The following is a 14,299-nucleotide window of genomic DNA, read 5'->3' on the forward strand; positions in this document are numbered from 1 at the left end:
AGTTAAGTTCACCCATCACTTGAAATCATGATGGAACATAGGGCTGCATGGTGATGATGAAGAAGGGGGAATCCACCTTTATATCAGGTGGAACTCACCCATTGGGGTTTATCAACCATGATTCACACCTTAGCCCGCTGATGTAAAATATTTTAACCAGCTAATGGTGTTCCTTTGGCGAACCTTACTGAAAAAGCATGAAATACAAGTGCAATTGTCTCACGCACTAAAACCTTTGGATACATTATTTTTAAAATCCCAGCAATTATTCTGCTGCCTCGGTTTGTACAAAATCTGGGTATATGCAAACAAATTAATTGGCACTTACAAAAATTAATGTGGGGCAGTTGTATTCCAAATGCTACTACAAAGCATTCCAGTGCTGTCCTCCCCTTTTAAGGTGTCTCTGTGTGTTAATAATCAACCAGCAGTTGTGTATTAATTCCACAAGGTGGCATCTAGAGCATATATATATATTTTAATCTAATGAAGCTGCAAACGAAACTGTATACAAGGTTGTCTTTCAAACATCAAGATATATTAAAGGAGTTAAAAAGCAGGTTTGCTACAAATGCACCTATGCTTAGAAACCCACGGCTGAAATTAGTGTTGAGAATGTGTAATGAGGGCATTAAAGCTTGCCAGGCAATGAAAAGACATGCAGTTTTGTGCGTCTATGCTAGCTTTTAATAGCCAGAAGCCCATAACAGGCATGAGATCATAGAAAAATATCTTGGCTGTCAGATTTTGGACTATCCAGCTAATCGATCGGTCCACCTTACCCAAGATCACTAGAAGCAAAGTTTGCCCATCTTCCATTCCCCACCGGATGGGACGGGCTGATGATGCTCGTTTATGAAAGGCGCCAAAGCTGAAAATTGCAACTATAAATGTAATATTGCACTAGACCCATGATGGCGAACCTATGGCACGCATGCCCAAAGTGGCACATCTAGCCATGTTGCCTGGCACTTGCAGCATCGCCTGTTCCTCTTCCGGGTTTCGGGCACGTGATGATCAGCTGGCCTTTGGCAGTGCCAGAAACTGGAAGAGCTGGTTTTCTGTTTTCCAGCGTGAGCATGCGTGCTGACCAGCTGATCCGTCGCGCACACATGCACACCAGTATCCAAAAGGCTAGCATGCCAGTGCGCATGTGCACACCGGAAACCGGAAGTTCATTTTTTTCAGTGTGCGCATGCCCCCCTTGGCAGCTCCTCTTCCGGGTTGCAGACCCAACATGTCCTTGGGTCGAGCCGAGGTGGCGCAGTGGTTAAATGCAGCACTGCAGGCTACTTCAGCTGACTGCAGGTCTGCAGTTCGGCTGTTCAAATCTCACCGGCTCAGGGTTGACCCAGTCTTCCATCCTTCCGAGGTGGGTAAAATGAGGACCCGGATTGTTGTTGGGGGCGATATGCTGACTCTGTAAACCGCTTAGAGAGGGCTGAAAGCCCTATGAAGCGGTATATAAATCTAACTGCTATTGCTATTGCTGGCGCTCCCTTTTTGGCACACAGTGCCGAAAAGGTTCCCCATCACTGCACTAGGCTATTCTGTTCTAAGGAAGAGCTTTTCAACATTTGGAACAAAAAAAAATAAAAAATCATTACAATTCCTTATTTTGGAGGATTCCTTCTGGGAACATATCAAGGGGTTCCAGTCATTTTCTTTCCACCTTGGAGTCTTTCAAAATGCCAAGCCCAATGCGCATATGTACAGGGCGGGGCATAACCTTTTCCTAGGGGGTCACAGCAACACTTGTAATAACAACACAAATAATTCATACACCATTCGAAAGCCCATCAAAAACTGAGTTTATTGACACGATTTAATAGTCAGTATGACCACCATTAGCCCTTCGAACAGCATTCAAACGAGGTGGATAAGAACACAACAAATCTTCAAACAGTTCCGTTCGATTTTCCAGATTTTTCAACACAGTTTCCAAATTCATTCTCAAAGTTTCAACCGAAACAAATTTAACATTTAATAGCTCATTCAATTCAGTTTTTTATGGGCTTTAAAATGAGGTGTCGATATTCGGTTGAAACTTTGAGAATGAATTTGGAAACTGTGTTGAAAAATCTGGAAAATCGAACGGAACTGTTTGAAGATTTGTTGTGTTCTTATCCACCTCGTTTGAATGCTGTTCGAAGGGCTAATGGTGGTCATACTGACTATTAAATCGTGTCAATAAACTCAGTTTTTGATGGGCTTTCGAATGGTGTATGAATTATTTGTGTTGTTATTACAAGTGTTGCTGTGACCCCCTAGGAAAAGGTTATGCCCCGCCCTGTACGCAGGATTCGGCATAAATAAGCTTTTAGGCTGTAATGGTCAAGTCTGCATGCTTAAGTCTAAAGCTTCTTCAATTTCTATTATCACTCTTCCACCCCCAAAACTAGTGAGCAAAGAAAAGCGCAACATTTTTAACGTGGTCAAACCTTGGAAACCTTTCCAGCATTCTAAATAAACGACACAGCCACAAAAATGATGAGTTTATTAAATATTAAGTACAGAAATAATATAGGGTTATCATTTCTTTCCTCGTCTGAAGAAATTAAGGCTTCACACATGCAATCTGAAAAACTTCCTAAGCTCTCGGTTGAGACACTCGATAGAGGAGACAACGGCACTCAAACCACAAAAATCTTTTATTTTCGTTCTTCTAAAAATTGTGCAAGCCAATGCAGAACGTTAAGTTTGTTACAATGGCAGAATAAATTAAAACCCCAAACCTCGAAAGAGGCAGTTCAGGTCAAGATAAAAATCCAATTCAGCTTTCATATTGATTCAAGCGCTGTTATCCTTCGTGACAATCTCCGCAATCTCGGGGAAAACCAAAAGACGACACTTTATATAATGTCTTGCTTACACATCGAAAAGTCCGCGCGGACGTGGAAAAACACGATCTCGAAACAAAACGATCTCACTTCTCTCGAGTTCCTTCTGCAGGGCAATGGCTTAAAAGTTCACTTTTCTCACAGTGCCGCTGGAGACCTTTTAGAGCGGGGTTATCAAAATGCCAAAATCACGACGGATGAAACAGAAGAGGAAATAGAAAGGGCAAGGAAAGGAACGGAGGGAGAGCGATTTGCCACGTATGTTTTATTGCACTGCACATTCAAAAAGGGAGACTCTGTCACCAGCGAAGACTCCCCCCCCCCCCCCGACTGCAATATTGGGAAACAAGCTGGAAAGGATCATTATATATCAAAACCACTAAAACTATGTCTCATACGCCACCTCCGATGTGATTATTTTAAAAGGGAGATAGTTCCCAAGATTCAGCTTTCTAGGCCCTGTTGTTTTATTCTCACCGCCACATAAACCTTTGTCCAAGGATTGGAGCCGCATCCTCAGATGACCCAAGAATAACTCTGGATGATGCAAGGATGTGTTCCTGCCCTTATTCTCCACACCCCTGACAAAAAGACGGAGCCTGTTTTCTGATCAGTATCTCTTTCCACGAATTCTTTTGACTAACTGCTCACTACCTGCCCACATTCTTTCATCCAACTGCTCCATCAAGATTGCCATTTCCCTCTCAGTCCAAGCCAACTGGAGCATGACACGTTCTCAAGCCGCGATTTCTCAGCCGTCTTCTGAGGCGCGGAGTTCCCACGAATGTTCAAAGGGAAAGCAGGGTGAGTGGGAACAAGAAGGGCATCCAATCACGAGTTACACAAATGAGAATTAATGCAACGAGCTGGCAGTCCTGCTGTGCAATTAGAAACCATTGAAAAAAGCTTTAGATGCCTAATTACTCTCTCCATCAGTTTCTCGATAGCAAGCTGATCTTAAGAGACATTCAGCATCCACCATCCATCCTGAAGGGTTATATATATATATAAAGATCTACTTCATAACCTACAATCCATCTCTATATTATTCTTTTGGGGGGGGAGAGTTCCTCACCTCACACGTGCTACTGTTTTCAGCTACTGTTCTCAAAATGTACCTAAGGCAACAATAGCAGGTTTTCCTCCGTATTGCAGAAAAGCTATTTGCTATCTACAGTTCATAAAAAATACTCAATACGACATTGAATACTTCAAACAAGCTAGTAATGTTTTGCCATGTACTGAACAGCAAGTCAAATGATTTAACTACACACTGGCTCAATATATCCTTTGAGATGATGAATCGGTTCTAAAGCGCAGAAGGAGGGGGGAAAAAATACAATGTTTGCCTTCCGTTTAATAGACAACACACTTCATTTCCATGGCATTCCCTGAGACAAAAATAATAATAAGTACACAATAACTAGCAACCGAGGTCTTAAACATGCTGCTATTACATATGGTGTCTATGGGGTACATTTATCCCAAACGTACAATTTGCTGAACATTGCCCTCATGATCCTACTTTGCAGACACTGGAATGGGAGAACTTGATGAGGCCAATTTCCCATGGTCAACTCGCGATGGCCAACTCACAGTTCCAACAATTCAATTGATTAAAATAATTTTAAAAACTATTTTGCTGTCGTTCACATTTCGTTTTGTCCCTCCTTTGGCATTCTTTCTTTAATGATTCTAGTCCACTCTTTCTTCGATATTAGTGTAACTCTTGTCCCGCCGCAAGTGGGAAGTTGTCCTAGACCTGAAGACACTGTCAAATCCACCCAATCAACATACAGTACCTAAAAGTCCCATTGGGCGATTCAGATGCAACCATAAAGGGCAGCCTATGCGGATAGCGAAGCAGCAAAAGAATATCTGGATGAGATTAAACTTGACTCATATTCCCTCGGTCAGGACGGTGGAACAAATGTATTAAGACGACTGGATTGCTTGCGTAATGCCAAATCTGCCCTCCAGGTGCAGACGCATGCGAACACGTAAGCTATTACCTAACAGAAGACAGGAAGATAATTTAATGGAGTGCTTTTGAATGATCTCTACGACAGCTCTTGAAATGATATGAATTGATCTCATCCCCTTCACCACGCTGAATTGCAAGCCGTGTCGGAGGGGCTTTTTCCCTGTCACTGAAGGAAAGGAGAATAGCCTCAGACCTTCCGAGTAATTGGGTACTTTCTGAAAAATTGGCCAAGGGGCATGCAGAACACATGCTGAAAAAGTTTCCAAAACTCATTTAGAAAACAACAACAAACAAACAAAAAAAAAGAAACAGGTTTTTGGGATTCTTCCATTATGGAAATCAAGCTTGAAGACATGCCTTTCAGGATTAGCTTTGAAGATGGGTGTGTCCATGGAAAGACATCATACTGGTTTCATTCACACATTCCCAGAAACGACCTTACAAATGGCTTCGAGTTCATGGAACAGGACTCAGGCGGCAAATCTGGCCAAGGGAGGCCACTTCTGGAGCTCTGAGTACGGCTGCAAGGTTGCACCCTCGTTACTCTTCCTTTTCTTGGCAGGTACCCATTTGCTACGAAGAAAACAATGAGAATTCTTGGTCCAGAGCAAACAAGGTGGACTGATCACGTATATCTGCACTGATGCACTCAACTCGGTGCACTCGAGATGATTTGGGTTTTGTGATTTGACTTATTCCGGGTCAAAATAAGGAATCGAAAGACCTTGATGTAGCCAAGGTGGTACGGGTTGGTCTTACGGACACGATGGAGACAACGCTGGGAAACGTACAACTTCCAAAATATATAGTCCTCTTCCATTAGGCTGTGCAGGATCAGAAGCATCAGAAGGCTCTAGAGGGTGGGGGTGGAGGGTGTAATCTTCGATCTATGTAAACAGTTTCTCTGAAACACAACCTAAACATTACAATCGCTTCATTTAGACTTTTTTTATTTTAAAAAAAAAACAAACACACACACACACACACACACACACAGAGGTCCAAGAGCGAAAACATTTGAATGTTTTAGCAACACAACACCGCACCATTTCCCCCTTTCTGTTAAAATAGCTTCTTCTTCTTCTTTCTAGTTCTTTGATTTCCATACCCTTTTGAGGCATCCATTGCCAGCAACAGACGCACAAGCTGAGAGAGCTCCATTGAGCTTTCTTGGGCCACCGTCCAGTCCTTGGGAAAAGGCTCCATTCCCACGAGAGTCCTCCACGTCCTACTTGTACAAACTCATCGTAGGGCTCTGATACATGCACATGTAAGCATCGCAAAGGAGCCTCCGCGCACAGCCTTGGATTCTCCTCGAGTCCAGAGAGTGCAATTCGTCGAGAGACATTTTCAGATACTCGCCGACTTCCGGGCACGGAGTCACTTGAGGGATGTTAAAACCATTTTGACCTCCTTGGGAAGAGAAAAGAAGGCAGGACAAAGCATTACCCCAGCAGGACAATAAGACAGCCCAAACTATGTTGTTCTGAGATGACCACAGGTCTATGGAGATTCTCGGGCAGCCAAGTCACGGCTGTCCCAAAGGTGCTTTTTTCAAGAGGCAACTGGACTTTCTGGTTTTTCTATGAAGACGTTTCTCTTCTCATCCAAGAAGCTTCAGCGTTGAAGACGCTTCTTGGATGAGAAGCAAAACGTCTTCGAGGAAAAATAAAGAAAGTCAAGTTGCCTCTTGAAAAAAGCACTTTTGGGAGATGATGTAATCCCAGGTAAGAAGCATTCTACTTCATGCCAACTTAAATCTCAAACTTGTGTCCAAAATTATCCATTATGGAATAAACCACATGAGTTTCACAAAAAGAAAGAGTGCAGAGAAGAGGAATGAAGAGGATTAGGGGACTGGGGGCTAAAACATATGAAGAACGGTTGCAGGAACCGAGTATGTCTAGTTTAATGAAAAGAAGGACTAGGGGAGACATGATAGCAGTCTTCCAATATCTCAGGGGTTGCCACAAAGAAGAGGGAGTCAAGCTATTCTCCAAAGCACCTGAGGGCAGGACAAGAAGCAATGGGTGGAAACCGATCAAAGAGAAAACCAACCTATAACTATCATTTCCTGGTCATGAAAACAATTAATTGGTGGAACAATTTGCCTCCAGAAGCTGTGGATGCTCCAACACTGGAGGTTTTTAAGAAGAGACTAGACAACCATTTGTCTGAAATGGTTTAGGGTTTCCAGCTTGAGCAAGAGGTTGGACTCAAAGACCTCCAAGGTCCTTTCCAATTCTTTTATTCTATTATATTGTCTCCTTCAACTTTCCATATCCTGCTACTGTCCAAATTCACTTTTGGATGTAACGTTTGGAATTCCCAAAGCTGAGCAGATATTTGATTTTTTTTTAGGTCTTAGCCTACAGCATTAACCTGGTTTTTTTCTCAACGAGGTGCCCTACAATCTGGGGAACATTGACAGAAGCATATGCCATGGTTGAAAGACTGGGTCATTATTGCTTCAACCGTGACATTATGAGTCTCACGACAGATGTTGAGTACTAAAAAAGTTCATTCATTTAAGGACCAGGCTAACAGTTGAGCGTTCACAAGAGAATACATACCATCCCGATCAGCCATGCTATCAAAAAAGAGCCAAGAGGAATCTTCCTTGCCATATTTAACAAAAGCCACATAGTGGCTCGTCTCTATACAAAGGACAGCAAAGAGCTCCATCTTCTGACAAGGGATGCAGCTGTGCCTCCAATCCCAGTCCGGTAAATCTTTCGGAAGTGACACTGGGTTGAATTTGTGACTCTGCCTTTTGGGGTGAAGGTGAACCTATCAGGGGACAGAGGGAAGAAACTTTTAGCAAACCTTCTGGACCATGCCTGAAAGAACCCAGTTCTCACACAAGACAGCAGTATCAAAAACGAATTCCTAGGACAGTGATGGCGAACCTTTTCGGCACCAAGTGCCCAAAATTGGAATGTGCGTACATGTGTGTTCTGAACTCCAACTTGTCCGTTCAGAAACTACAGCCACAGGTGGAAATATTTTTGGACCATATACAAAGGTTATTAATCACAATAATTATCACTATTAAAAAATAAAATAAAACTATATACAGTTAAATGTTAACTAATATGGGGAAAATGTTATGATATACAATATAATTACATAAAGAAAGGAGAATATAATAAACTATATACATGGAAGATGGAATTTTTGGTATTAAATATTATGGATGTTTAGCTAAAACAGGATATGAGGATTTGATGTTAATAGAGGATTTTACAAACAAGTAAATGAAATGTTAGCATGTGGTTATGGATTAAATCTTTGGCATAGTTAAGGATGAAAGATGTATAAATAACTGTAGTCAACTAAAAGTGGAGGTATGATGATGTCAATATGGTAAACATTTGAGTTAAGATATTTGAATTAATATGAATTAATGGAAGAGATGCACCAAAACATGTTGTAACCAGCAGATATACTTTTTTATAATATATACCTGTGTTTTTTTTCGTTTTTTTCTTTTGTTTTTCCTTTTTTTCCCCCCTGCCTTGTTTTTTGTTTTTTTTGTCTTTTTTGTGTTTTGATTTTTTCTTTTCCCACTGGTGTGGGTATGTGTTGTTTATGTAACAAAATAAAAATTATTATTATTATTTTTTTAAAAGAAACTACAGCCACACACAGCTTGCAAAGGAATGTTTTTAATCAGTCCCGGCTCTTGCTGGCTGTGAGCCCAAAATAAATATAGATAAATTCTCTGGCAAAAGTAAACTACAGCAAAACAGGTTTATATAAATCAAATCACTTCTCCAAGTGCTTTTTCTCGATGATTGCAAACAAACAGAGACTTGACTAGAATAGGAACGGAACGTTGACTTCTGCAACTAGGGCGTGGCACCATCAGTCTTTTATCCGTAGGAGCAGATCCTAACGAGCCACAGCTGCTCGTTATCCTCTCCTGTGAGTCGATCAGCCCTGCATCCTGAAACAACTCACAGGAGGTTTCTGCTGAGTCACAACACGTGTATGCATGTGTCCATGCCAGAGTGCCAGAAACCGGGAGACCAGCTGGCCGGTGCGCGCATGCCGCATGCCTTTTTATTTTTGATGTTTTTGGGGGGGCGTTTTCAGGTTGTTTTGGGGGGCGTTTTCCAGGCTGTTTTTTCGGGCCAAAACCAGCTTGAAAAATGGCCTGCAAATGGCCTGAAAGCGGCCCAAGAAACAGTCTGAAAACACCCTAGAAAATGCCACAAAAACAGCCCCAAAATGACCTGAACGGTGTGAAAACGGCCCCCCAAACAGCCTGCTTTTGGGCCATTTTTCAGGCTGTTTTCTGGCACTCCAGTGCCCGCAAAGACCAGTTGGTGACGGCGCGGGTGCCCACAGAGACTGCTCGGTGTGCCACCTCTGGCTCGTGTGCCACAGGTTTGCCATCCCTGTCCTAGGACATTTGGGAAAGAAAGAAAGAAAAAGAAAAACCCTTACCTGCGTATTGCAAGTTTTGCAAAACTGCTTGATTTTACCAGAGGAGATGTCCGAATCTTCGTAACATTCCCGACATTCGTACATTGCAAGTCCTCCGCAGATACGACACTGCCTTGGGGCTGCAATTTACAAGAGGAAAAACACCCGTTGTACTGGAGGCTACCATTCTGAATAAACGGAAGTCCACATCTATGTTTTTTTTTTTAAATAGGCAACAAAACTTTTGAGTAAAAGAAAACTAGCTCGCTCCATTTGTGCACAGGTATTACTAATTTAAAGAATGTGCCCTGTCATATTTGGAAGTTTAGAGTTCTAAATTTTTTCTATTGAGAATTAAACAGGTGTGGCAGACAGGAAGGAATGGGTGGAAGCAAGAGCTGAAGCTGGGGGGGGGGGGGACTCCTCACAATTTCTCCAGGAATTGTTGGAAAAATTAAGTCTTGTTCATTCTGCGTTGACACAATGGGCATTCAACTTAAAAACCTGCCACCAAAATCCCAACAGAAAAAATTAAGTCAGCAGACAGGCTGGTAACAGATTATCTGCTAAAGACTTAGGATATCTGTATTCTTTATTTCCTGGTGGTTAGGAACTCATTCATTTTAGGAAGCGGAGAAAAGGTATTATGATCAAACCTGGAGCAGTCTGGAAATCAACCACTAGTATGGTCCTGCTAAAGTCTGCAATGAAGATTTCAGACCCTGATTCTATTTGTATATCTGCATTGAAATGACGTTTTTTTGTGCACAGCATTATTTTGAAGGTGATTCATTTTATTGTATTTGTATTTATTTGTCTTGTATGCCGCCCACTGCCGAAGGACTCCGGGTGGCTCACAATAGACAAGGGAAGGGGGAAAACTAGACAAAGACAACACTTTAAAAACAAAACCACAACATTCACAATTTCCGCGATATTGATGAAGCATCCAGGTTCGTTCATCAAATGTCATTTGGACCACCTCCTGCCATTTACCTCCCAGAGACCTATAAGATCACACAGATTAGGCCTCCTCCGGATTCCATCTGCCGGTCATTGTCAGCTGGCGACTCCCCGGGGGAGGGCCTTCTCTGTAGCTGCTCCAGCCCTATGGAACGATCTCCCCGTGGAGATCCGGACCCTTTCTACTCTTCCGGCCTTCCGCAAAGCGATTAAGACCTGGCTGTTCCGGCAGGCCTGGGGCTGTTGATTTATCCAGCCCCATCCTAAGTTATATGAATGTTGTGTAATTTTTAATGTCTGGTTTTAAAAAAAAATTTATATGTTCCCCCTCCCTGTTTTCATCTGTAAGCCGCCCTGAGTCTCTTGAGAGTGGGCGGCATTCAAATCCTAATAAACTCTAAACTGAAACTGTAATGTCATGGAATTCATTTTAACTGAAAATTCAGTCTTATTGCACTATCATGAAGACTATTTAAACTTACTATCTTCAAGCAGGTCTGTGATATTCAATTCCAGAGAAGGGAATATTTTGTTGAACATTTTGAAGTCCTTCCCAAATCGAGGCATCTGAATGATCAGACATGAGGGGGCCTAGTAAAACCAACAGAAAAGGATGTATGTTTTAGCCAAGAAACCTCATTCTCTCTGTTTCAGTTTATTAAATCCTGATGCCCCTTAATGTAACAGCTCTCTCAAAAGCAAGTAACTAAAAAAAAAATCTTAAAGTTTGGTATACATATAATCAGTCATACAGGTTCGTCCTATCTCTGACTTCATCTTCATCTAAAGTAAGGGTGTCAAACTAGGCCACTTTTTAGAGTTTTGGACTTCAACTCCCAGAATAGCAGTTAGACTTATATAACAGTTAGACTTATATACCGCTTCATAGGGCTTTCACCCTCTCTAAGCGGTTTTACAGAGTCAGCATATTGCCCCCACAGTCTGGGTCCTCATTTTACCCACCTCGGAAGGATGGAAGGCTGAGTCAACCCTGAGCCAGTGAGATTTGAACAGCCGAACTGCTGAACTGCAGTCAGCTGAAGTAGCCTGCAGTGCTGCATTTAACCACTGCGCCACCTCGGCTCTAGAATTCCGCAACCTCTTAATCTTGAAGTTGCCAAGGTTTGACGCCCTGATCTAAAGCAAGAAGGAAACTAATGGGCCTCCGGGTGATGCTGAACTAGAATTCCCAGAATCCCTTTTCCACTGGTTGTTTCACACAAAGCAGCGGTGAATTTAAGCCGAGGAACATCTGGACACGTTGCGTTCCCTGCCTATTCTTTAATTAATAAATCATTTGCACAAGTAGCTCAGGCAAAGCATCAAGGAAGTTCTTGTGATATCTACTGAAGAAGCAAATCCCTCATTCAAAATAATGAAGTCACTAATTTTAAGCTTAAAATTAGTAATAACTTAAACTGTTAAAAATTTGGGTAACAGCAAGAAGCTGAGTTCAATGTAGAGATATTTTAGACTGTGATTGTCAAAAAAAGTTATACCATGTATGGGCTCTGGGAAGTCGGGGGGAGGTGGGGATCTAGGGGGAGGGGGGAAATATGTGTTAAATTTTAAAGCATGATTGCACTTGTATACTGTGGTTTTTTTAATGTTAGTGTCAAAACAGAACAAACTGAATATATTGGAAAGTAATAGAAGTATACCGAAGGGAGAAGCTGAGTGAAAGAAGAAGGAGAGTAGAGAGGGTGAGAGAGAGGAGGAGGAGAAGGAAGGGAGGGAATGGATTAAGAGAGGGAGTGATAGGGTTAGGGTTAGATAGAGGGGGAGGGGAAGTAGGTGTAGAGGGGTATGAGAGAAGGAAGAATGAAAGTTGGAGGGGGATGAAAGAGGGCGTATGGTGGGCTAAGGCGGTATATTGGGTTTGTATTGTAGGGGGCATTTTCTATAAAAGTGAGGGCTGTGTTTATTACCCAATGTTATATGCCTCGGTTGCACAGTAAACATGTGATTGTATAGAATGAAATGGAAATAAAAAAGATTTGTAAAAATAATAATAATAATAATAATGAAGTCACCTCCTAATCAATTAAGAATGTAGTGAACTACTGTGAAAGACACTTGCATGCTTCAGCTTCTCAAAAGTTGGGTCAACCCCACCCAGCAAAATGTGCACTGATTGGTAAAACTATAAAAGAGGAATCGTTCTCCAAACCTCTGCAAATTTCAAATTGCTGTTGATGAAAGACCATTCCAGTAACTGCTGTATGGTGGGCACTCCAACTTTCTCATTCTTGTCCATAAAAATCTGATAGAAATAGCAGTCTTGGACTTTTTGCCCTGCCGATCTAAGAAGAGAGACGCAAGTGGATTTGACAATGGGGACGCTTCATATTGATTTTAAAAAAGACAGCCTACTACTCCTCTTGGAACCAGATTTGTCTTCAGGGTTACAGCAGAATCATGTAGCAATGGATTCCGGCATCCGGAAAGAAGCCGGATCACATGGAATTTAAAATCCTTTCCAAAGCTTTAGTCATAAATATAAGAATAAATTATTATTCATTCGTATATTTATAACAAATAACAGACTCCTGCTAGAGAAAGGTTCCCTGAAGATAGGCTCCAACACGAGTCTAAAAACTCAGAAGAATAAACCTTTAGTCCCGATGACTGACCCAGATTTGATCCTGGAATAAATTATTCCCCAAATGGGTAAAGAGATTATTTAGTTTAAAGTTAAATAGCTGATACGTTACCAGTCTGTACATTTATATTTATAGAGAGAGACTGAGCCCATAAGTGCTGCAAATTGAAATTTAGCAATACTGAGCTGACCACAAGTTCTCTACACCTGATGCTATTATAGCGGATACAAGTTTGAGACATAACTGACATTTATCAGTGAAGTTAAGTAAGCGGGATGAGGCAGCAATAAAAGCTTTTGAAATATCCCCAAGCTCTCAAGATAAAGGCACAGCTAAATGTTCACACGTTACAAAACTAAACACAAATAAAAGTAATGGAGATGCTTGCAGGGTGCTCCCAGACATAACTTTTTGCCGGAAATTATCCTCAAGATTATAAATTATAGATAATAAAATAACTCTTGTGGTTTTAAAAATTCCTCTTGTGTGAGCCAAGGACTGTGTTTACCTTATTTTTAAGAGTGGTTCTACTCTTAAAATATGATGAAACAAAATGTTCAAAAATTCTTCTGGATCTGGGAAAAAAAAAAGAGTTTCATCAGGGTATCAGACAGACAACCAAAAAAACTAAGAGCAAAAATACAAAATTACAAAACATTGCAAGAAACCAAGTCTCAAAACTGTTAATAGCAATTAAAAATGGTAAACTCTTAACCACGTAACTGGGAAACCAATGTTTTTTTAGATTATTTGGAGATGGTCTGACACTTGTCTTTAATCGTTTGAAGACTCTGCATATGTAGAATTTCATTAATTTGCCACTTTAAGCACAGCCTTTAGAACAAGGACGGGCTACCAAATGAACTTAAAAGGGTTTATTATGGTGATGGTAAGATCTGATCTCGACTTACGTTTAATAACGTGAAACATTCTTTCAGTTCTTCCTCATTAACAATATTACAGAATGAATTCTACCTTTTTCTTCCGAGGTGAATCCTGATGCAGCTTCAACTTTTTCCAGGACCTTTCTCAGCTTCATTATTTTTGTGGCGCACACGTATCCATATCTAGAAGATAAAAGATGAAAAGCCTGAAAAAAAGATATATACATATGGCTGTGTGTGTGTGTGTCTGTGTGTCTGTGTGTGTGTGTATGTTCTAGCATAACTCTGGAACAGAGTCACAACTTCAACCAAACTTGGTACACAGATGACTTACTCTCTCTGGAGAAAAATACTGTGGGGGTAAGACACCCCTCGGGGTGTGTGTTCTGTTAATATGCAGCCTGTTGTGCCTTTAAATGGCTTCTACTGTACTGCCATAAAATGGCTTCCACTGTACAGTGCAGTAGAGTTGCCATGGTAATGGCTTCACAATCCTCCACAAGGGGGATCCCTCTGGTAAGGGGGAAAATCCAACATTAGAAATTAAGTTTGGTGCGGACATTTCCCCCCTACAAATAAATACCTGGGCAATGC

General features: G+C 41.4%; 1 protein-coding gene across 1 annotated transcript; it reads right to left on the bottom strand.

Moving 5' to 3' along the window:
- Positions 1-5,786: 5,786 nt before the first annotated feature.
- Positions 5,787-13,938, bottom strand: LOC148042187 (ubiquitin carboxyl-terminal hydrolase CYLD-like). The gene is made up of 7 exons (XM_087703219.1): positions 13,797-13,938; positions 13,330-13,396; positions 12,389-12,521; positions 10,701-10,809; positions 9,277-9,395; positions 7,398-7,614; positions 5,787-6,237 (listed from the first exon to the last, which is right to left on the bottom strand). Exons 1-7 carry the CDS (start codon positions 13,930-13,932, stop codon positions 6,053-6,055), a joined length of 966 nt encoding a protein of 321 aa, XP_087559345.1. The 5' UTR covers positions 13,933-13,938; the 3' UTR covers positions 5,787-6,052.
- Between the last annotated feature and the right edge of the window lie 361 nt (positions 13,939-14,299).

This window comes from Thamnophis sirtalis, unplaced genomic scaffold, assembly GCF_051295495.1.
Source record: "Thamnophis sirtalis isolate CommonGarterSnake01/CBP01778 unplaced genomic scaffold, rThaSir2_p1.2 scaffold_94, whole genome shotgun sequence".
NCBI lineage: Eukaryota > Metazoa > Chordata > Lepidosauria > Squamata > Natricidae > Thamnophis > Thamnophis sirtalis.

Coding starts and splice junctions, on each gene's coding strand:
- LOC148042187 (XM_087703219.1), bottom strand. CDS start 13,932: ATGTATATATCTTTTTTTCAGGCTTTTCATCTTTTATCTTCTAGATAT. Junction 12,522..13,329: donor GAACCACTCTTAAAAATAAG/GTAAACACAGTC, acceptor CTCTCTTCTTAG/ATCGGCAGGGCAAAAAGTCC. Junction 9,396..10,700: donor CACAGACCTGCTTGAAGATA/GTAAGTTTAAAT, acceptor TGTAAATTGCAG/CCCCAAGGCAGTGTCGTATC.